Source organism: Anoplopoma fimbria, chromosome 9 (genome assembly GCF_027596085.1).
Source record: "Anoplopoma fimbria isolate UVic2021 breed Golden Eagle Sablefish chromosome 9, Afim_UVic_2022, whole genome shotgun sequence".
NCBI classification, from domain to species: Eukaryota; Metazoa; Chordata; class Actinopteri; order Perciformes; family Anoplopomatidae; genus Anoplopoma; species Anoplopoma fimbria.
In genome coordinates this window covers 19285835-19310746 of record NC_072457.1, presented here as the reverse complement: position 1 = coordinate 19310746, position 24912 = coordinate 19285835, and the positions used below count along the sequence as shown (strand labels likewise).

The window sequence follows — 24912 nt, the reverse complement described above, 5'->3', positions numbered from 1 at the left end:
TCAGAAAAATATATTTTATTGAGATATGTGTAAAATTCTAGATTAGTATTAGAGTGGTGTAAATGAATATGGGGAGTCAAATAAGTGTTTTTTCTAATACAAAATAAACTAGTAGATTAGATTAAACTTTGTTGGCATTGCGAGACAGAGGGAGTTAATACTAGTACATATTTTTGTCTTGCTTCCCCTGCTCTAAACTATTGATCTTATTAGAAGGAGTCTATCCTGTATAAAATAACTACCCCTGAGCACTACAATTCAAACGCACAACAAACTGCAGCCTCCAAAATGATCACTAACACAAACATTTCAGCCTTCTTGAAAGCAGAGCATCCTGCTAGGTGTACCTACAAACTTGTTTTTTTAAGTCCAAGATCTTCCACTGCTACTGTTACGAGTAAAAAGACTAAATAAAGTTCATAATGAAAATAAAAGCTGCACAGAGCAGCACACACACCAACACACACATACACACACACATTTCCTGGGCCCCATTCAGGAACAAGTTAGCTCTAGCTGTGGTAAAAGTCGAGTGGGGCGTTTCATATCTTTACATTCTGTCTGTGTAACATCATCTTTTGTTCATGTGCCCTCTTGATAATGCCAGTTGGGCTTTTGGCGAGCCCTCTCCGAACCGCTCGAGCATGAATTACGGCATTGTGTCGGGATCTGAATGGCAAAAATCACTTCTTAGGAATGAGTGGCCTTGAGCAATCCAGATAGGCGGTCGTGTGATTCACTTGACGGCAAGGCAAGTGAGTCACTGACACTCAGCACCTCAACAAGCTGTTGTAACCGCTGGTTTGCATTCGAGGTGAGTCGTGATGTTGCGCAAGGACGACATGAGAAAAACACACAAACTAGAACTGCAGGAAAGAGAAATAAAAAAAAAATCACTTTTCCTGTTTGGCTGGATGTGATCTGCATGATCCAAGAGTGCTAATGAAAGCATTTTCTTGGACATTATGTTTTTGTATGTGCTGAAAAGATCTGTGTGTGTGTGTGTGTGTGTGTGTGTGTGTGTGTGTGTGTGTGTGTGTGTGTGTGTGTGTGTGTGTGTGAGAGAGAGTTTTTATATCTGTTAAAGTGCATTCAGAGAAACGGGAGGGGGCAGGAAATATTGCTGAATGGTAAAGCGGTGTGTTTGTGCCAGTGTGTTTGTTAGATAGAGAGAGAGAGAGAGAGAGAGGGGGAGGGAGAGGGAGAGAGACACACAGGGGCCCATCCAGAGACGCCTCTGGCTGCAAAGGCTTAACTTCATTTCCTCAGACAGACATAATGGCAGATATTTGCATTTCCTATGTACACAAAGTCAGCGGCAGAATATCTCCTCATGCAAAACAATGCGGCTAACCAATCAAACAGCAGATAAAGATTTTTTTTTTTAAAGGCAGCAAAATCTAATAATCCCCTTCAACATTTGCTGGAATAACCAGAAGCAGGACTTTAAAAAAAATAAAAAAATCCTGCCCACCCATGAGCATCACAAAAGGGTCAGTATGGCCTGGATGTGAGCGGAAGAAATTACCTTCAAAGATAACGAAGAGATGTGAGAGTATGAACTTTTCACTAATCCACTGAGTTCTGTACCAGTTAGGTCCGCATCCTAACACCCCTTAGGGGCGGCCGCTTCAAAAACGCCTCGTCAAACACGTCAGGCAAAATGGCGAGGAGGGGGGCTTCGTGCGCAACGGATCACATGCGTTTAAGGGAAATGTGATAATGCGCTCGCTCACTGCAGTCTACATGAAACTGTCGCAACATGAGATTTGACGTCTTATAACGAGACGTACTATAGAGACGTACTATAGGAAAGATTGTTTTGTGGGCGACGTGTTTCTCTGTGTGATCGGGGCCTTACAGGACCACTCTGTCTGTTTTACCTAGTCTAACACTACATGACCATATAGAGTGAAATAAACTAATGTATGTCTGCATTTGTGTGAGATATTTGCGTGACCATATAGGACACTTTTCCCCAGATAGATTCTTTAGTCCTTTTTACATAGAACTTTGTTGCCAGTCTGTACAGAGCCTCACATAAATACATATGTGCATAAATAGGCTACATTATACGACACAACATAACTACATTAAAGACATGAGATACATCCACATTAATACAAACTCACAGCATTACACACATTACAGAAACTGGTGTTTTGTTGCGTGATTCTGTGGCAGAGGGCACAAAAAAGTGTCTAGGCCAGGCATATGTTTCTATAAAGCCAATTTACAAATGCAAATATGTATTTAAAGGCACATAAAACAAATCTACTTATGTTATCAGTGTATCTGCAAGGTTGCAAAATGTTCATACTTGATGTATCTGCAAAACATTCACTGACAACATATTTTATTTGTTTTTGCCAGTTTACACTATACCGCTTAAGCCACGATTTGCTGCTATCGAGACGTTTTTTGAAAATAAATTCCCCAACATCAGAGGCAAATCTGCGTTGGCTCGGCGATCGCACATCGGCACCGTGTGTGATCTCTCCAAAGATGCGAGCCGAGAGGCTTGGCAGTGCAACCCAGACGGATTCCAGATACCTAGCTTGCCAAATATGTGGATCTGTCTGGGAGTCTGTTGGGGGAGCTACAGTCAATGAGAGCGCAGGGGTTGAGGGGAAACCTGTGACTGATCTACTTAGGGGAAATGCTAAAGACGCATGGAAACAGGCTATTATGTGAACACAGCGACGACATCAACCACGCCCTTGTTCTCGCCTGTGTTTTCGTGATAAAATGTAGTTCAGAGGCTTCATTGGGGATTCCAGATGATGGATCTTATAGCGTGTGTCTGTCGCAGGTCGGTTATGTAGCGTGACAACCACAACGACTTCAAGACTCTTGACTACAAGACTTCTGTTGCCTACACCTAACCACAGAACCCTGATCTCTAGAGTCAAAGTACTGCACTTTATAAGCACGCCATCCACCCCAAGCACAGGCCTTTTTCACTACAAACGAAATCTGCCACAGAACATAATCATCTCAGCAAAATACACGTATAACTTCATAAGTTCTATTCCCAAAATGTGCCTCTCCTTTTTGGTAAACAATAAAATTACTCCACTCCAACAGCTGCTTTGTCAACCATATGTGATTGGACGACTTCTATGTATTCAATACATCATACATAAGTTTAATTGTTCTTTATAGAATGTGCTATGATGACCTTCATGAAGGTCAAGTTGGTCTCACGATAAAGTTCTAAACTCTACAAGTTTGATCTTGGAATAAAAACATTCCCTGCCTTTGGAGGATCCACAGCTGTTAAGTTTCATTTATCATGATTTTGGTTAATGAGTGGGAGGAGAGTGTGTGTGTGTGTGTGTGTGTGTGTGTGTGTGTTCCCCCCCCCCCTTCTTCATATAAATCACCTCCTGCTTAGATCTCCTGACTGGAACATTCTTCACCTTTTGACCTCTGTGAGGACGCGGAGGTCGTCGTCACTGTGGCAACTAAAAGGCCTAACACGCTCTGTCTTAATTAAAAAAGCCTGATTTGCTCAGAGAAAAAATTTCATCTCCTCTACCTTTGACCCCCTCTCTTCCTCTTTCATTCTCCTCCTCGTCCTCCTCCTCCCTCCGCGTCGGCTAACTGTCGTCAAGCTGGGAAATCCCACATCATCTGAAAGACGTCTGCGCTCTTGTGACCATTGTGCTGAGCCTGTTGCCTCGGCTGAGGTTGTACGTGCGTGCTTGTGTGTGTGTGTGTGTGTGTGTGTGTGTGTGTGTGTGTGTGTGTGTGTGTGCGTGTGCACGGCAGGGTTAAGCTCTCACAGAAGACAAAGCCACAACCTTCGAGGCTGCTAAGCAACAATGCTGCCTGGTAAAGCCTCATCAGGGCACCGTTTAGCAGAGGATTAGGGACTATTACACACACATAAACACACACACACACACACACACACACACACACACACACACACACACACACACACACACACACACACACACACACACACACACTCACTCACCCACACAAAATAGGAGCCTCATCAACTCATCAATTCAAACCCCAGGCCACTTTAATGTCTGCATTTTCCTCCTCTCATCCGCTTGTCCATATTGACCCTCTTTTTCATTGAAAGGATGAAGGACAGAGGCACAACTAATTTTCCCTTGATTTCTTTTCTTTCTTTTCCTCCATCTCTCACTTTGTCGGTGCTCCAGCATATAAACAGAGAAAAAGTCAAAGTTTTAAGCAATGGCTCGACTCGACACAAAACACAGAGGGACACGCGGTGACCGAGTAACCGGGAAAACTGTCCCTGGGGGACATTTGCCAGAAGAGGCCGAGCAGCGAGATAACACAAACACCGTCCCATCAATCTAGCCTCATACTCAGGCATAACCTGACTGTTCAGCTGTGGAGGCACTGACCCATTCTCTTATCCTCCCATCACCCCATCCTTTCATCAACCCCCTCTTTCATCTGTCCCTCTTTCATCTCACTGCTGATTTCTGTCCACTAAAAAGGGAAGAGAGAGAGAGAGAAAGAGAGAGAGTTGGTAGGGAAATGGAGAACAAATAAATTTGTTCATGGTCAACATTGTGTCATCTGCATAGAGATGAAAACAATCGTGTTGTATTGAATAATTTAAAAGGAGCATCATAGTAGAAGTGTAAGAATTGAATCTGGAATCACTGATTGTGCTGCATTTCCTATCTTTGCATCCTATGAAATAACCCAATTTTTTTATTATTATTAATTTAGTTGTGTTTAATCGTTTTGTTGCTATATTCTTATCTTAGTTAAAGATGAATGATCACCAGGAAGAAACTGAATAAAAGCTGAACATTAAAACCTTCATGAAGGGAGGATTTATAGCAGGACTGTATTAGATTGGATCAGTTTACACTTTGTGTACCTAATGAACTGATGACTGATGGGAGGTATTTATAGGGTTGGTTTGTCTTTAATATGGTGTCGCCAAATTGCCTGGACTCCTTTACTCTTGAGCTTTGTCTGAAACCACTCCCTTGGTCACTCATTCAATCCTCATTCTTCAATATATGCTAAATTATGAAATATTTCGCTGACCGACATGAGTCATCTTTACGATGCGTCATCAGTGATTCCCAACACCCCATATAAAATGTTGCTATGAGGGAGGTTAACAGGAGGTAGTGTACATGCCAGGGTTATCATTTCATCATAAGAATTTATTATATTTCCCTTCAGATTTTTGTTGTTACACGCATTGGTTGAATCCGGGCCGGTACTAAGCGTAACGCAGTACCGGCATTTTACACTTTGGCACACCGTGACTTTTTCTTGTTCACTACTACTCACAAGCTACTGGTACCCTGTTCTGCCCTCTCCATATCAAGTTCTGACAACCACAGACTGTATAAAAGTCAGACATAGTCTCCGTGACCTCACCCCTAGGTTTCTTGGCAGTGACGTCATGGCCTAAACCAAAAAATGGGCCCAAAAATGCCTTCCTGTAAGCCATGAGAAGGATCCCTCCTCTGTCGTTCTCCCATAGGTTTCTTCCTTTTTTCTCCCTGTTAAAGGGTTTTTTTAGGGGAGTTTTTCCTGTGCCGATGTGAGGGAAGGACAGAGGATGTCTCATGTGTACAGATTGTAAAGCCCTCTGAGGCAAATTTGTAATTTGTGATTCTGGGCTATACAAAATAAACTGAATTGAAACTGAATGATATAATTTAAACGGGTGAGGTATATAAAAATTCACACTGCCATAAAGATGTCACGAACCGCAAAAGGATCTTTAGAAAAAGGTTCCAGCCTTTAAACATGTTTATTTCTGCTGAAAAGTTAGTCAATATAACCTTGGGGTCTACTTGCTTTTAAAACCAGCCTCAAGTGCCATTTGAGAAACTGCATTTTTTTGGCCCTTACACAACTTTCAATGGTTGTCAGAAAAAATAATAAACATATTAAAATAAATATTATTATGTTGTAAGTTACTGCGCAAACATTACCAGATGAATTAAATGTCCAGAAGAGGGCTGTGATATTTGTAAATAATAAATAATAATTGAACTATAGCAAGTTTTGTCTTTAACACATACATTAATGTGTCTACAGTAATAATGATGACGTGAAATTACATCGTTTTAATTTAAAACCTTCACATTTTATTGAGGGACGACCCCCCCCAAACCCAATTTCTACTAGCATCTTTTATTCAATGTAAAAATTCAGAATATAGAAATGAATGCCAAATCCAGCCGATACACATGCCACTTTAAGCACCGGTTACCTGTAATCATTCTCATTAAAGGAACTGAACTGAGTTAAATAAAATAAAAATTTGTTGTGGTTTTCAGTGACCAATTCCAGTATTATCACAATCTATCTACTATTTAAATCTAACTGTGTTTTAGCTGTCTGGTCCAAACAACAAATGTCACGTAGACAACAAGATGTAAACCCAGGTTAGTATAGGTTTGTCACACTTTGAAAACAAATGTTGATATAATCAAGGCATAAATAATGTTTCCTGAATAATGCATAGCATACCTCACACCTGACCTCAGTTTCATTTAGCTCTCAAAGCCTTAAACCACAGTGCTGAGCAAAGGTTAAACACATCCAGCAAGCACTCACACACACACAAAACACATAGATTTTCCTAAGCCCCAAAAGAGTAAAAACATCATTTTCATAATAGCAGGTTGAGCAAGTGTTCATTTATAGCAGTACTGTCGCAAGAACCAAAGTGGGTCCGGTTTCGCACATACCTTCTGACCTCGACATAAAACCTAACAAGATTCCACTTCGGAGGTTCTCAAGGGTTTCTTGTTGTGTTTTCTCAAAATAAAAATACACTGTAGGGGGTGTAGAAGTAGACATAAGAATATTGACCACAAATACTGTTGGCTAAGCGTCTGTGGTTGTCATTCATTTTGAATGACTCCCATACGTCTGATGAATCTGCTCGATGTTTTTGTGGCTGCAACGGCGCCAGCTTGGCAAGGATCTTTCCTGACTGTCATTTAGCAACTTTCTCTTGAGTTTTCATTCGTTATTATAGTTTGATTTGCTTATTTTTCATACTAGATTTTAAAATGACACAACATAATGCATGATGTTGTGCTGAATGAAGTGTGTGTGTTCAGTGAAGACGTGCAGTAGATGAGGGACCCTCTTCTAAACACATACACCTGGAGACTGAGGCTTACACACATACGCACACACATACGCGTCACACACACACACACACACACACACACACACACACACACACACACACACACACACACACACACACACACACACACACACACACACACACACACACATGCACTGAGAGAGAGGGGCTGCTGGTCTGCGACAGCTGAGCAGAGAGCAGTATATCTGAGCTGTATTTTTACCTCGGCCCACACGCTGAGCAATATGCCAACTCTTGGCCTTGAGAAACTCTTACACACAAATGCACACATACACACACACACACACACACACAGAAAAACAGATGCACGCCCTCAGACACAACGGGTCGAGCCCAGCCAACCGCTGTAGCGGCCACAGAACATAAACAACTTTCACACACTCTCTGAATCATCTGAGCATTTCAATATTGTTTCAGATAAATATATTCAGCCAGACGTATAAATACATGCGACCATAATTATTCCCCGAGACCACAAACGGCCGTGATGGGAAGGCATTTCCCACAGTTTTTAGCAGCGCCGCTGCCCGGCCCTACGTTGCTGGAAATCCACAGCTCGGTTTACAGTGCAGACACTCAGCCTGAGAGCAGCAACAAACGGCGGTTCACCGGTTTGAAGGCAAACTGGAACATTTATGTTCTGTAACTGAAACCGCCTGCGAAACACGAAATGTAACTCCAGAAGAGAAACCTGTTTCTATGTTTCGCTGCTTATACCTCCCTTGATCTGTCCTCCTCACTTTCTCCTCTCGCCATCCACACACATACAAACACACACGTCTCTCCCAGTGGGCAGCAGCTGTTGGAGTGCTAATCTCCATCAGCTACTGAACTGGCTTCTATGAAGAGGGCCATGTAAAATCGGCTCCCTCGCTCCTTCATCCAGAGTGAAACCACGCGGCTGCATCACCGCAAAATACGAGATACTTTGTTCTGTGCTTTACAACGTCCGTCACATATTTCACATCTCATCTCGTCATTTGAAGTCACAGTCTGTGACCTGCACAAGCTTGTGGGTGATGCACACAAAACGCACCATCGCAACAATTCATCTGTATGATCTCAGGCCTTCTTCGCAGTGTTCGTGTGAAACCGAACACGTGATGAAAATGAACAATATTTCAGTTAACAATGCAGAGTGATGGATAGAGAGAAAGAGAGAGAGAGAAATTAAAAAGAGCACTTACAGTCTGTAAAGCTTTGTCGTTCCCAGGAAAAGCAGCTCGGGGAAGACGGCCAGATTATTCCGATTCAGGCGCCTGGAAAAACACAGCATAAATTAGGGGAATAAAGTCTCAGTGTCCACTTCCATACAGAGTGGGGAAGCGGTTACATGTGTGTATGATTAGCTTTTTAAGGTGAGATTTGTGTTTCCTGAGCATCATATCAAATTATGTTGTATGTGTTTTGATTGTAACACAATTCAGCCTAGTTAGAGGAGGCATGCACGGCTTGAGGAGATTGATGGAGACATTAAAAACATGTTCATGGACGGATACGCAAATACAAAAAAAAGACTCCTGGTTTAGCCCTGATTTAAGGGGTGCAACATGGCTGCCAGACAAACAGTGAACTCGAGAAGGACGAAGGGAAGGCAGGGGGGAGGAAGACGAGAAAAGGGGTTCAGATGAAGGGGAGGTGTGTGTGTGTGGGGGGGGGGGACATTTTTCTTTTCTTTTTTTTTACCACAAAGGCTGAGGAGAGGAGATGATGTGGGAAAAACAAACAGGCAGTCTGGCCGGGCTACCGAATGTGTGAAAAGGACCCCACTGAGTAAACAAGGCCCTCACAAGGGAAGAACTCACAACAACCCGTGATCACGCACACACACACACACACACACACACACACACACACACACACACACACACACACACACACACACACACAAACAGAGGAGTTGAGTTTAATAATCTGGGTGCGATCATTTAACCCTGGTTGAGTGGATTGAAGAGGTTTTTGTGTGTGTGTGTGTGTGTGTGTGTGTGTGTGTGGTTGTGCGTTGATGTGAGTCAGAGGAGTGACACAATGAGCGACAGACAGACTGCTGAAACAGTTTAACCCTGACACACACACACACACATTGACAGGCCTGGCGGCGTATGCTGCACCGGCTGCTACTGGAGGAGAATGACGAGAAGAAAAAAGAAAATAAAGGATGGAGGCAGGATGAAGAAAGATCGGCTTCAAACTAAAAAGAAAAGCCCACTGACAGTACACACATTTACACACACAAACAGAAAGATTAACGAAATACCACGGACTTTACTCAAACACAACACTCCAAAAATGTCACCAACTCCATTCAAAACTCTCAAACCCCTCTTAAAGTCTCTCAATGGCTCAACCTTCGTCTTTCACCTCTTCCTGCTTCACTAGAAGCTGGTGAGGGCCGATAACATCAGCCCCTCTGTGTCCACGTTCCACCCACAAAGTGCACAAACGTGCCCGCGTACGTGCACGCACATTTGCACTCGTTACATCAGAGGCAGCTTAAATATTTTATATCCCGCAGAACGGTGTTCCTGAATTATTCACCCCTCTTCCGTTTAACGCCGGCTCTGGCGGCTAAGAGCCCCACGTGGTCCCGCGGAGAGGCCCACTCCTCCTGCAGGTCCTGCCCAGCAGTGAGCGCCCCGTTAGTGGGCCAAACCTCTCCCGGGTGAGTGCACGGACTGGTGCTGGAGGTGGGGAGGAGGGATCAGGACAGAGAGAGGGGGGTATGAGCTCATTCTCTTAAAATAGATACAATGCTGTCAGACTAGGAGGCTGAGCGAATGAAGTAGAGATAGTGAAGGATCAGAACCAGTCAGGCTCCTAAGGTCCTCTAAGGTGTCGCTCATTTATTCATAACTTTTCTTAGAACTTTTGGATTATTTCACCAACGCCTTAACCACCATAGCTAGCTCAATTTAGAGTCATAAAAGTAACTTGAGAAAGCTGAATCAGTCATTTATTTTCTGAATTAGTCTTCATGTACTCAATGGAGCAATGAGCAATTCTTTTTGTGCTTATATTTTGCAAATGCAGCACAAAGGAGGCGGAGTGAACGTGTTACTTTGGCTTCTCTAAGGGATGACAAAGCATTCACGTTAGGGCTGCTCGATAATTCACAGGCTGTTCTAGTCCAATCTTCCGAGCTTTAACTACTAAAAATAGTTAAATAATTCGTAGAAATTCCCATAAAATCCTTTTTTATGTTATGTACCTAATCACGAGCGAGGAAGTATAAGGATTGCAAAAGCCCACACGAGGCGGTTGAGGATGGGTTCAATAAAAAGTGATCCTTCAACCAGGAGGCCGTGTCCCCGTTGAGACGAGAACAACGTTGATTTAATTGTCATGTAACTTGCATACTTCAGTAATCCCACTTCGGTAGTTGTTTTAAACCCCATTAGTTTTGTCGAGGAGTAACTTTTCGTAGGATATCATACTTAATTAATAAAATTAAATTATTATTAAAAACCTCTAATGTCCATCTAAAAGTGCTGACTGCCTCCGTCTCAAACGATCTAGTCTAGTAGTGACATATAGTGGTTTGTTTCTGGACCTGAAGGAATATAGTCAGAGTCTAGCTGAAAGTGAATGAAGACTGAGTCGCCAGTAGTCTGAGGTGTGAGAGTCCCTCCAACGAGCTAATGTCACACTGCAGCGTGGTGATAATCCCTGCAATCATAAACAGATGCTGGAGGGCCGCAAAACACACCCATGCACAGTGACACAAACATAAAACACAGAATCTCACACACACACACACACACACACACACACACACACACACACACACACACACACACACACACACACACACACACACACACACACACACACACACACACACACACACACTTCTAACACTTGTAGATGTGTGGTACTACAGGTTTTGCAGGCTGGCAGGAAAGGAAATAACAAACCACCTCAGAATCCAATCATTGCTCCAGCGATGCCACTGCTGCCATACTACACATTTCACACCACACACACACACACACACACACACACACACACACACACACACACACACACACACACACACACACACACACACAACTACACCTACACCTACACACACACACACACACACACACTGACAAACACATACACAGTATTGTTACCAAAGTTATATCCCAAACCTTGTGGACATTTCCGTGACCGAGAGGAACCATCTCTATTCAGAAAAAACATTTCAAACTGACCCCTGTGAGTGTGAATCTACTGCAACAGTTTGTGTATTTGGTCCACAGCTGGTGAAGTGAATCATCACAGCATCACAAGCTCCAACCTGATATCTGTTATTTCGTGCGGACACTGTATTTACCCTAAAAACACAGCAATGAAATCCAAAAATCACTCACATTTGGCAGCGTTGAAGAGCTTTTCCCGTGAATTTTCTGCTAATTGTTAATTATCGCTGTTGATAGACAAGTCTCTCCAACTGTAATCTGTTTTATAGTTATTCATCGCCGTTGAAATTATCTCTGACTATGCCATCACTCAATTACAGGCTAATCATCTGAGTCTTTATCTCAACGCTGAGTCTCAATACCTGTAATTACTGTTTCCTTTCTCTTTGCATCTGTGTGGCTGCTATCCTCTCCCCGATCTCACATACTTTGAATTGGATAGGGGGACTATAAACCAGTCAAATGTGAGAGGAGGATAAGAGGATCAGGAAGTTTCTATTCTTCATCATCTACATGGAGAGAGAGGGAGGAATGTATGACATTCCTATCAGCATGGGACAATAGAGAGAGAGAGAGAGAGAGAACGAGATGGGTGGGTTTGGGAGAAAAACAAGAGGAGAGGTGAAAGCATGAATGAAGTGAGTGGCTGTAATGGATGGGGGGGGGCAAAATCAAGATAAAACCAGTACTGACAGAGCAGCCTTGCGTAAGTTAATGCGCATGCACGAGAGTACCATACCCATGCATGTTGTTGTGCGCGTGCACGTTTGTGTTGTGACATGCCTATCTCCTCCACACCTCCTCCCCCATCCCCCCCATTCCCCCCCCAGCAACTGCCCCATACCTGACCCCACCCTACCCAGCCCTGAAGGGCCTGTCAAAAAAAAAAAAAGAGGGGGATGAGAAGAGGAACCGTTTTCCACCACTGTGGGGGCAGTCACTGCGGATCCGTCAGCCCAGCTTAGGGCCCTCTCCTCCGGGCAGCGGTGCCCAGCAGGCCCCCCTCCAGACCCCCAGAGGACGGCGGCCTTTGAAATGAGCCCCCGAGACTCCAGACTCCGGAGACGTGCCATTGTCCGGCGCCTGCAGGAGGGGGTGGGAGCATTGATGACCGACTCCACCTTTGTGTTTGTGAACATGCCACGCCAGAGACCCTGAATTACAGTTGAAAGCCACTTGCGAGGACACCAGAAAAACAGCCACGTCGTGTCAGAAAGTTAGCCGCTGTTCAGAGACGTTTGTTGCCATCAGATTCAAGACGGAGACTTGATCTCCGACCGGTGTTTACAGAGTAGTGTGTGTTCATGTGCTCAAATGTATGGATGAGATTCAACATTCACCAGCGTGAAATATCTCTTTGCATGGAAGGAAATCGCTAACAAAGTTGACTGCTACAGCTGCAGCTCTGGGCAGGAATTCCCAGAGCTGCTTAGCTGGACAGAACCCAGCGTTGGTTGCATGAGTAGCAGATTCCTCATAGCGGTCCACAGAGCGTCTCTCTCTGTCAACAAAGAGCAGCCGCAGGGCAGCGGAGAGCGCAGAGGAAACCAGGCACGACACGCCCGAGACAAGAGCTGCCAGGGGATCGGGACACTTCATCCTTTTTCATCCCGACCTCTCCTGAAGAATTCACCCAAAGCAGCCATCATAAAGATGAACTTCCTTGATTCAGTGCCGCATGTGCAGCTGTGTACAGGTGGATATCTGTGTGTATTCAGGTAAAGTCTGTGTTTTTGTAAACCTGTGTGTAGGCAGCGCATTTTTTTTGCCTTTAATTAAAAGCTTGTCTTTGAGCCTCCTCAGACACGGTCACAGTCTGCTGCATTCCAGTGTGTGTCATTGGCTGGCTGTCGGGCCGCATGACACACACACACACCCACGTATATGAGCGGCCTGCACATCAAGCAAAGTTGACAGTCGACACAATGGACATATCAGCAGTCAGGGGTCCTCTTCCCCCCCGTCTGTCGCGGTCTCTCACACACTACCAAGACTTAATTATGCCATAACTGCCTCAGGGTCGGATGCTGAATGCCAGTGATTCCCGGGGCCAACGCCATAACAACCTCTGGCTGTTCACTGCCCATGTGACTTCATTTCAAAGCTGTCCTCTTGGAGTGAGACGTTGGCAGCCACACATCATGAAGGTCAGGTTAAGCATTAATGAAGAAACAGATAAGGGGGGGGGTCTCTGAAAATTTTGATGAGTTTCAAAATGATTGATGAATCTTAGGTAATGACCTTAACCGCCACCAGGTCTGGACCCTGGCGGGGCCCCTTTCATTCCTACAAAAGTTACGAATGAAGCAAAAAGAAAGTTTAACTTGCGCATCCAACGGGCCCATAAAACAAGCGCACTAGCGTTTCATTTGACCCCACCTCCCAGCCCTCAGTCCAGCCTCGGTCTCATTCACATGAACAGAGGGAGGAAAATAACTCTGGATTCTTCAACTAGTGCATCCTACAACTTTCTTATTGCAAAGTTTATTTCATTCAAGAACAAAAGTACTCCCTGAGTTACAGACGTCTCTTTCCTAATGCAAGTCTAGAAGACAAGTCTTTTTAGGCCCCATGGCATCACATGAAGGACCCAGGAAATTGTAATTCAACTGTTTGGCCACTACGTAAAATTTGCTTTAAAGCCTGGTTGGTGCTCTTCCTTTGGTGACTTGGTCTCAAACCCCTTTAAGAGACTGTCCCAAACCAAAAATACTACAATAAAACATGGTGAAATCTTGGCCTTCAGTCCAAGACAGTGGTACAAGATGTGGCAATCGGACAAGTCCACTGAATTCCAGCTTTGATGATCGGGCATCAAATTTGTGGTATAGTGTCAGAAACTCAAACCAACAGGTCGAAAAAAATCCCCTAAATGATCCAGAATACATTAGTTTACCTAACAATGTAAGCTCCATTAAAATTAAAATAAAAAACAGTGACATGAGAGTGGCAGATGGATGACACAAGTTGATGACAAGTTTCCACAATAATCATCCCTCCAGAAGAGCTACACACACTTGTTGAATCTACGACGAGTATTTAAGTTATTTGGTGCCTTGTAAACACCAAACATCTCACTATGACACTTTTTGTTGGTTTTATCTTTTCATCTGTCACCCATGTGTATGTGTGCATTTCAACATACGTAAAAAAAAAGTGTATCTTCTTGTTACTCTCTAGTTTCCAAACACAAGCATCCTCAAGTGTTTGAAAAGGAAAAAGGTGTTAATAAAGAAAGTGACGCCGGCTTTGCTCCAAAAGTGTAACTCACAGTCTCTCCAGTTCCTTCAGGTCCTGGAAGGCCCCTCTCTCAATCGTGGTGATTTTGTTCTCCATTAGCTGCCTGAGAAGGGAACACAGGAGAGAGATAGAGAGTGAGACAATAAGCACTGGAAAGGAAAAAGGAGTGAGCTAGCAGAGTGATTTGTGCAATGACACCTTGAGAGGCCAGAGAAAAGGAGAAAGATGGCAACAGATAAGAGTGAGTCAGGAGGAAGAGAAGGTGAAGGAGAGTGAGGTGGGACACGAGAGAGGATGCAAAGAGATTGACATTGGAGAGGAGAGGGAGGGGAGGAGGTGGGTGGTAGCGGGTGTGAATAAAATAACAGATTGGTGGAGATGGAAAGCGATGTAATGTTGAAACAGCAAGAGAGAGGAGACAATCAGCGGCAGCGGCGGGTCGATGGGAGCCCCAGAATTGGTTCTAAAACTGGCCCATCGGTTGGACAGCGACTCATCTATCATCCAATTTAGCCTCCATCCAACCAGAGCTGTGACTACTCCTTCACCTCCACTAGCTCGACTCACCCACGAGCACTGTGCTGACCAAGCCAAGCAGCCACACACATAAACACGCACACATTTTGGAGTACTTGTTTGAACACTGACATTAAGGCTGCAGCTCATTTAATTACCGAAGTATACTGAAAAACACCTTTCACAATGACCCGAGTAAAGCCTTCAAAGTGTTTGTTTTCACTGACTATGATACATGGCAAAGAAGTACTTCCTCACATTTGTGAAGTTGCAACCTTTTCTCTGGCTTTGTTTTTGCTTTAAAGGTGCAAAAAAAAGGTAATGCAGAGCATGAACCGCCTCCACACAGTTAGCTAGCCGTGTGAATAGCGCTAACGGTGCAAACGATGTAACCATGTGGGGGCGCTACACCTCCGCGAGGAGACCGTGGGCCGTTGGCAGTCGGGGCGGCTCTATTAGCGGTAACAGCCGAACAGGCGCAGTGCAAAGTTGCGGCAGTTAGCTAGCTAGCTAGCCAGTGAGGCTCAATAGAGAGCATGCGCGGCTACACCGGCTGCTTAAAACAAAGCACATAGAAATTCCCATTAAAACAAAAAGCTCCTGTCCTTTGCTTATGTTGAATTGTATGTTTTGTCTTAAGATATTTGTATGGCAACATTGCAATACATAAATAAACACATGGAGAGGGAGGCAGGCTTAATGGAGTACCTGTGCACAGGTACTCCATTAACGCCAGGTGTTTAAATTGCATGTAGGCTAGCTGGTTACTGTCAGAAGAAAGCTCTTTATTGAGAATGTATTAACTTATGTCTGGAACTCCACAGTGTTTGCCAATAACTTCGTTTTCCCCCTCACTAACTGTTGCAGCTCTAATCTTCAAATCCCAACGGGCATGCTTGGCTTGCATGTAGACTGGAGCGCACGCGCGCGCACAAACACACGCGCAATTAAAAGACATAATCTCTGGAGGAATTCCAACAATGTGTGTTCCCTGCCGTGCACTCCCAGCAACTGGATAGCGCGCGCACACACACACACACACACACACACACACACACACACACACACACACACACACACACACACACACACACACACAGGCGCAATAAAAGCAGGCTATCCCCGATCCGCTCTTAACCTGGACTCATCCCAGGTGACAAACTTGTTCGTACTTGAATCTTTTTTCCTTTCCCTCCCTCCCCTCTCTCTCTCCCTCCCTCTCTCCCTCCCTCCCTTCCAGCGTGCATTCCTCCCTCCGCGGTTACACCTAACGACCGCTATCTCTTTCCCTCTCTTTGCCCGGTGGTTAAAATAAGCCCCTCCTGACACTTCCACTGGCAGATTAACGCGACGGCATTAACAGGTGCCGCCGCTATTCTGTTTGGAAACGCACACACACACACACACACACACACGCACGCACACACGCACACACACACACACACACACACACACACACACACACACACACACACACACACACACACACACACTCAATCAAATCGCCGCTTCTTCTAGACGCAGTGCCGCATGCGGCAGCTCCAGGGCTGCTGGATGAATGAGCCACAATGACCAGCACATGAAACTGTGCGTTCCTTTATGTTGTTGTTGTTGTTGTTGTTGTTGTTGTTGTTGTTGGGGGAGTTGTTTTAATTACAAGGTGATTTTTAATTTTTTGGGGGTTTTTCTTTTACATCTGAAAAAAGGATGAGAGAAGACAGGAGGAAAATAAAAAAAGGGTAGAAGACACTTACAACACTCGCAGATGTCTCAGTCCTGCTAAATCCGCCTTGGTTATTTTAGTCAGGTTGTTTGCGTTCAGATCCCTGGAAAGAGAAAGGGGTTTAAGAGGGCGGCTGTTAGCAGGCTGCATGACATATGATGAGTGAATAAAAAGAACAGAGGACAAATCAGGGGAGCTGTAAGGTGTTGCTTCTTAAAACTTGCTGCGTGGTGGCGGATGCGCGGCTGCACCACGCACACGTTTCCATTTCATCAAGGGGTGCTTCTAATGAAAACGCGGGGCCTGTTTGACACAAAGTCCACTTGTCTAAATCCGTTTTTGATGAACCTGCCGGGGTTCTCCAGGCAGAACCTGCGTGGTTCTACGGAGGCTGCGCTGTGAACGCAACAGTGCGGCGCAAACCCGAACTCCATGCTCCGCGGGTCGGAAACAAGGAACCCTGGATTTAAACGCAAAGCAATTAGAACTCACGTGTTCCACTTTTCTTTTTGTTACAGTTTAAGTGACAGAATAACACGTGCACGGAGCTGAGTTCACAGATCTGGATGCAGCTTTAAACGCGTTAGTTCTCTGCGCTATTAAGATGTGGTCCCCAAGGAAACAACCCTCCCACCACTGACAGCATGCAGTTTAAAATGACAGAAATAAGAATGTAACAGCAGCAGTATTGCTTTTTTAAAAAAAACATAGGAATATTATAAGACCATAAAAACGCCTCCAGGTGACGCACAGCTATTTTAAATATAATCTAAAAAAAAAAAAAAAAAAAAAAAAAAGAGAGTAATGTCAGAGCACACTTTTTTATTTATGGCAGACAAAGAAACAGATCATATTCTAGATTTATTTCCTGTCAAGTGTTTTGAAATTGTTTGGGGAATGTTATGCGCAGATTGAAGCCGAACTGCGCTGTTAAAGCCCTCCACCCTCCACCCCTCCACACCCACCCACTCGGTACTCACAGTCTCTCCGTGTTGCGGGGTATGTTCCTGGGCACGCTGCGGAGCCCCTGGCCGTGACAGTCCACTGTAGTCCCCGTGCAGGAGCACTGGGCCGGGCAGGGCTGTCCGTCCGCTCCGCCGGACAGGACCGATAGCAGGACGGACACCGTGAGCAGCCCCAGCGCGGTCACCGGGGAGCGGCCGGGGCCAGCGGGGCTCAGAGCTCCCACCACCATCACTGCGGCAAGTGGGGGGCCAACGTGAGACCCACAGAAAAGATAAAATGCAGAGAAAACACAAAGGGGCGTTCAAAAAAAATAAAAATAAAAAGCCCCGATATCCCCCGAAAGCAGCTCACCAAACTCTGCAGCGCGAACGGGATGCCGTCCTGCCCTTCTCGCTTTCCTCCCCCCTCCTTTTCAGACGTGTTTTTTCCTAAATGTCTCGCTCTGGGTTTACATTTGGGTCTCCTCGGAGGGGTTTCGATGCCTGAAGCTGCTGTAAACCGTGAATGTGGTCCCCCACCGGGCAGGGAGAGGGGAGGTCGACGAGGCGGCGGACCGGCTCTCTGGCTGCGCTAAAGCGGCGCAAACTTCCACATGTCCCCGGCATGCGGTGCCCAAATCCCCCCGGTGTGTGCTGCGTCTGTGCGAGTGTGTGAGCGGAACCAAGCCAGTAAAACACCTCGATCCTTGATCTGATCCAGAGAAACGCACACTTCAGTGCACACACACACACACACACACACACACACACACGCACGCACGCACGCACGCGCGCACACACGCTCCAGGTGAGGCTGTCTTGGTTATTAATTCACAACACGCGTCCGGAGAGGAGGCAGCGGCGCTTAGTTTCCCCCCCCCCACACACCAAAAATAAAAAGAAAGGCTGAGCAGAGGTCAGTGTGGTGGAGAGATGTTGATTGATCCGATCAGGTATCAGCTGCCGGTCAGTGGCAACGGCAAAGGCAGCGCGAAGGAGGAGGAGAAAAAAAAGCCCCGTGGAAGACCAGCGCGCACTACTATAATCCAACTCTGCGTGGTGCGTCAAAGCGCTGCTCCCCAGAGTGTGTGATAGGGAGAGAGAGAGGGAGAGAGAGAGAGAGAGGGAGACTGGAGCGGGCACGTCTGCTACTGCGTCTGTCCAGGCGACTCTCTCTCTCTCTCTCTCTCTCTCTCTCTCCCTCTTCACACACACACACACACACACACACACACACATGCGCGCGCGCTGCGTTTCCCCCCTCAAGGTATATAGCAGCAGGTTTTCTGACCGGTCGTCAGTCAAACAGCAACAGTTTGACCTCAGACGGGGACTTTGATTCCTCGCTGCAGTGTCCCCCGGTCACCTGATGCTTTATTTATCCGGCCTCAGGAAGGCGACAGAGCGTCTTGGTGAAATCTAACGGGGACAAAAATGGGGGGGGGGGGGGGGGCCCTTCTGAGTCTGAAGTGCTCTATCTAAGACTCTCTTGTATAGATGGTGACAACACCTGTCCCACTATGGATGCACACTTGTTGTGTTTAAGGGTTGGGCCCTCTGCTTTCATATCCTGACTGCATCTACTCAGAGACACAGTGTTAAATGCTACTAAACATGGCAGCCTATAGGAGGAGCTCACAGGTCATCAGGACATACATTTAGCAAATGCACAGTTTTTACTGATGTTTTATCATTTGCTCTGTTACTTTGCTTTAACAATTATTAATTATACAGTACCAGTCAAAACTTTGGACACATCTTCTCATTCAACTAGTTTGAAGAATGTAAAATATAAAACATATTCTGGTTTGTTGAGCATTTGTTTGTTTACCACATAATTCCATATGTGTTCCTTCATAGTTTGGATGTCTTCCAAACATATTAATCTACAATGTAGAAAAAAAGAAAAACCATTGAATGAAACTTTTGACTGGTACTGTACATATTATTATTATTTAAAGGCAGGGTTGGTGATCTACTTCAAAAACCTTTTTTTAAATATTTGTTGAAATTCTCATTACATCATGACAGTAATTAATTAATCAAATGTTCTGACAAAAATAAGATAAATCAGTTTTCTGCAGCAGGACTGTATAAGCCCATGGCTACCTGCCTGTCTCGCTGCTCGTCACCCAAGTCTCCCACAAGCTAATAGCTTAGCAGCTGCGAGTACTAACAACAGCCATGTTTGTTGTTTACGTTCATGATGGTCAGGTTTCGCCGACTTGGCGACTTTCTTTGTAAGGTTAAGTGACTTTTTGAGCTAGTGTTGCTAAAGCTACTTTCGGTTGTTCAGTTGGTTCATTTTTAAAGTATACCTTGCTCATGCTGGTTTTTCAAAATGACCAACCCTGCCTTTAACGGCCGTCACTATTTCAGCCAATGCTTGGAGCCAACAAGAGGTCAATTGTGAGGACTTGTAATTTATTTATATGACTTTTTTTTTTTTGACTGCTGTTTCTTCAATGCTTTTACTTTCCTTCATGTCTTAATTCAAATGTCATTAACACAATTCAAAAGAAGGGCTTCTTGTCAGCATCACTCAACGTGTGCCCTTCAATCAGCAGCGAGGTCTGTCTCTCAGGACAAAGAACCTCAAGTGAAGCATTTTACATTTTCAACATCATTTGAGATAAGCGAATGATGATATCTTTTGGGAATTTGTCATCACGGATAAACAAATCTATCAGTCTGATGGGGTTATACTCTGTAATGTCTCCCCCAGGTCTCTGAGCTGTCGCTGAGGTCTAATTAAATTATTAAAAAGTTTACGTCAAAGTATTTGCTCAAGAAATATGTTCCTCTTGCAACTTTGAAAAGTTTCAAAGCGACTTACATATATACGTTCATAAAGTAATCTCACTCCTAGATTCCGGCCGTTGTTGGAGTTATGTTGGTGGATTTCAGTGCAGAACAGTACAGGTCAGGGATCAGTGACGTTTCATCTCAAGATGACAGATCTATGGCAAAGTCTTCCTCTCTCCTTCACTTGATCCCTCTCCGGCTCCCAAGACAGGACACAAACAGCTGTGTGTGATTGTAATGCTGATGTGTGTGTGTGTGTGTGTGTGTGTGTGTGTGTGTGTGTGTGTGTGTGTGTGTGTGTGTGTGTGTGTGTTTTATACTGCTCCCCCAAATCCCCAATCCCACCCCTAACACACACAGACACACACACAAACATACAGTCTACCCAGACTGTGGTTTTTTTGAGGGGTGGGGGGATAACAGACAGGAGCAAAGGGGAGGAGTCAGAGGCACAACAGCCTACGGGAGGGCAGAGGCCGGTCGTTGATGGCGGTGTGCCATGACTAAAGTAAGGGAGGAGAGAAAGGGGAGGAGACCCCCTTTATCTCCCGCAATACGACGGGGCTTCAGGGCACGCAGCCTGTTTGGACACAGCCTCACCTGACCTGCCCTCCTCTCAGGGTTATATTTTCTCCCATTTGTCAAGAATATCTGAACAGTTTACTGTCATTAAATGACCGAGCAGTCCAGTCAGGTTTGTTCCCAATTTTTTCTCATAGACCATTACAATCTGTTCAATGTATGGCTCCCTTTGTCATTTGACCCTTCAGATAGGGAAAAGGCAAAAAACATACAAAAACTGCCTCCGTTAGCTGCCGTATACAAAAGAGTAGACATGAACTTACCTTATGGAGAGAAACAATGACAATATTGGGGTAAATTGAAATACAAAAAGACACATTTCAAGATTCCTCATACAGAATCCACAGGTTACAGATGATAACTGTGGAAAAAACCCAGGAGGAGAATAAAGTCACACACTGTGAACAAATGTGTTTATCTTAAAGTTACCACAAGGAACTTTCATTGATTGATTTCTGGATGAAATTGGTAGTGTTTTCAAGCACCAGATTCCCTTTAGAAAACCTCTATTTTTGCTGGCAGTCGGCCCCGCTCAGTCCTGGTTCTGGTTCTCCCATGCCTCTACTTCCTGCCAGCAGACCAAGCAACATGGCCTGGTTCTCCAGCAGCGTGGTGTCGGTGTCGGCTCCCAGCGGGGACCGGAAGTGCAACAAGCACTCTAAGATCTGGTCCTGAAGGAGGAGGAGGAGGAGGAGGAAGAGACACTGCTGCCAGGCGCTGAGCTCTCCTCCGCCTGCCGGAGCTTCTGACTGAAGGCCAAAGGCAGCAGCGAAGTCGCATCCGTGTCTTTCCACAGTGGGCTGGTCTCTGCATAAAGAATAATTAGATGATGATGATGGTCTTGTTTACTTATAAAGTGCATATAGAGGCAATCAGTATTCATTTGAGGCTTTTTGACAAGCACTTTAAAGTTCCTCACAGTAACTTTAAATATCTTGCTTTATCCAACGCCCTGACTCGCCTCAGTAGTTGTTCTGTTAAGCTTTTGTGTTAAAGGAATAAATCAAGTTATCATGAACGAAGTGAGAAACAGTTACAACAGGTATCTGGTCTAATTTTAGACAGAGATCTCTTTGTTGAATGTACAAATGATGAATGAATGGAGTCTTTTTTAATTGCATCTATCACTGAAACAGCCCATCCCAAATTTGACTTAATGTCCCACAATAAAACCACAAATAAATAAAAGACTCACATTCACATTGAGAAGAAAGCACATCGCAAACAAGTGGAAGCATGCAGTTATTATGATGTCACAGTTTAAAACCTCATTCATGTGTCTTTACACTTTTTGCTAGATTTGGCAGGTTAGGTGGGCTGCAGAGCTGCTAATGAGAAGTGAACCTGTCTGACGGCTGTGATGTTGGCGCGGCTCAATCTAGCCTGTTGATTTAGGAGCTGTTTGTGTTATCTTTGGTTTATGGCCATGCAGTAAAGCTGAAGGTGCAGGGGTCAGTGTGTGTGTGTGTGTGTGTGTGTGTGTGTGTGTGTGTGTGTGTGTGTGTGTGTGTGTGTGTGTGTGTGTGTGTGTGTGTGTGTGAGCAGAGGTCAGTTCAGCCACCTGGCCTCTGGACAGCTGCTACTGAGACACATGCTGCACAGAGCTCATCCTACTGTACACACACACACACACACACACACACACACACACACACACACATTGCAAATATTCATTTATGCACAGACACAAGTTGACACGATGCAGCAGACAGACACACACACACACACACACACACACACACACACACACACACACACACACACACACACACAGAGCACAGAGACAGACAGAATTTCAAACTGTTTATTATATCCATGTACTAATTAAACACATTAATCAAATCTGTTGAGGCTTTGTCTCCATCAGAGCCACGTTGTTTGTGAGCATGTGTGTGTGTGTGTGTGTGTGTGTGTGTGTGTGTTGCCTGATAATCACATCATTAAAAACCAATGATGTTTGTGTTTGGACTGGCACTGTCAACACAGGGGCTGGTTACACAGCTGCAGCAACACACACACACACACACACACACACACACACACACACACACACACACACACACACACACACACACACACACACACACACACACACACACACACACACACACAGAGGGATGAACACAGTGCCACACCAAAGCACACAAACAGCAGCATTAAAAAACTCCTCCTCCTGTCTGGGTTTCCGTTCCCTCCCAGCTGTCAGTTTCTGGCTGATGTGATCCCTCCATGATGTGTGCTGAAACTGGACCTGAGGTGTGTTAAGTGGCTGTTGTTTTATTTTTTTGTCGGGACGGGGAGGCCGTCATCTGTCTCACACACACCCAGACACCGAGTGCCCCGGGGGAGATGCTGAGGAATGGGTGAATGGGATCCCATGAAGGGACTGGTATTTTAGGAAGGTGTCTGGTTTCACATGTTAGGTGTGCGTATATTGTTGTGTAAAAGCACACTTAGCTGAGCAAGGTATAACCATAACACCACAAATCATAGGGAACAACTTAGGCTTTGGCTTCTTGCTCAAGGACATTTCAACATGTGAAAGGTTGGGATCAAACCACCAACATTACATTACATTACAGTCATTTAGCAGACACTTTTATCCAAAGCGACTTACAGTCAGTAGTATATTACATATCATTCACCCATGACAGGCTACTGATGACAGGCTACCATGCAAGGTGCCACCATCAGACTCTAACTAACATTCATGCAACATCCAGTCCACACCGATGGCAAGCCTTCGGGAGCAACTTGGGGTTAAGTGTCTTGCCCAAGGACACATCGACTGCCGAAGCCGGGTATCGAACCACCGACCCTCTGATTGGAGAACTACCTTGCTCTCCACTACGAGAGTGGAGAGCAAGTGGCAACCGGCCCATGGTGACATTTTTTCACGAATCATTTTAAAAGCTGCATTATTATAAAAAAGATTCTAAATCCCCATTGCTTTCACCAGTGTTCTCTTTGCTAACATGCTTCTTCTCCTTCTTCTCCTTTTGTTGGCACACTTGTCGCATGCGCAACTGAATTTGCATCTTTCTCTCCAATTGATATGACTGCAGCGTTTGTAGCCATACCTACATCAAAATGAATGCACTGTTATTTGTAGATGTCCCATGGAAACTAATCGTTTGTAATCCACGTGATCCTTAATCGGGAAATGTAAAGACCACGAAAGTCAAGCCGGGCGGGGCAGGTGTGGAGGTGGAGGGGTCAGACAAACACCGGTCTTTCCTCCAGGAGACCGCTTTAAAAACATAGATTTTTGTCACGTAACTTCCGCACTTCCATAGTAATTTTTAACCAAAACCACGATTTTTTCCTCAACCTAACTAAGTTGTTTTATTGCGTAAACCAAAATATTTCACAATCTATTCCTAAACCTACCTTAGTAGTTTAGTTGACTAATCCTAGCTAAGTATTTCACAATATATTCCTTTACCTCACTAAGTAGTTTCCAAAAAGTTATTCTCCTAAACCTTACTAAGTATTTTTGTTGCCTAAACCTAGCTAAGTATTTCACAATCTTTTCCTAAACCTAACTAATTTGTTTCCTGCGAAGGCAGAAGTTTATTTAGAAAATACTGTATGCATGTAACGAGGGGATATTAACACGTGTTACTGGACTCGAAAAATGAGGAGTAACTTTTCGTGCTGGTCCCGAGAAAACCTTGTTTACTGTAATCTATCAGCATTTATTGACACAGTTTACAAAAAATGACAAAAGCAACAAGGTCAAATTGTCTAGGTGGAGGCGTTCGTACC

The 24912-nt window shown here is 44.8% G+C and overlaps 1 protein-coding gene across 1 annotated transcript in view; it reads right to left on the bottom strand.

The window, feature by feature from the left end:
* slit2 (slit homolog 2 (Drosophila)) overlaps positions 1 to 18008 on the bottom strand; it is an 85828-nt gene extending 67820 nt beyond the window's left edge. The window contains exons 1-4 of the mRNA XM_054604299.1: positions 17794 to 18008; positions 16845 to 16916; positions 14606 to 14677; positions 8338 to 8409 (exon numbers count right to left, since the gene is read on the bottom strand). Of these exons, the coding sequence (XP_054460274.1) occupies positions 8338 to 8409; positions 14606 to 14677; positions 16845 to 16916; positions 17794 to 18008 (431 nt within the window). The remainder of the gene's footprint in view (positions 1 to 8337; positions 8410 to 14605; positions 14678 to 16844; positions 16917 to 17793) is intronic.
* Between the last annotated feature and the right edge of the window lie 6904 nt (positions 18009 to 24912).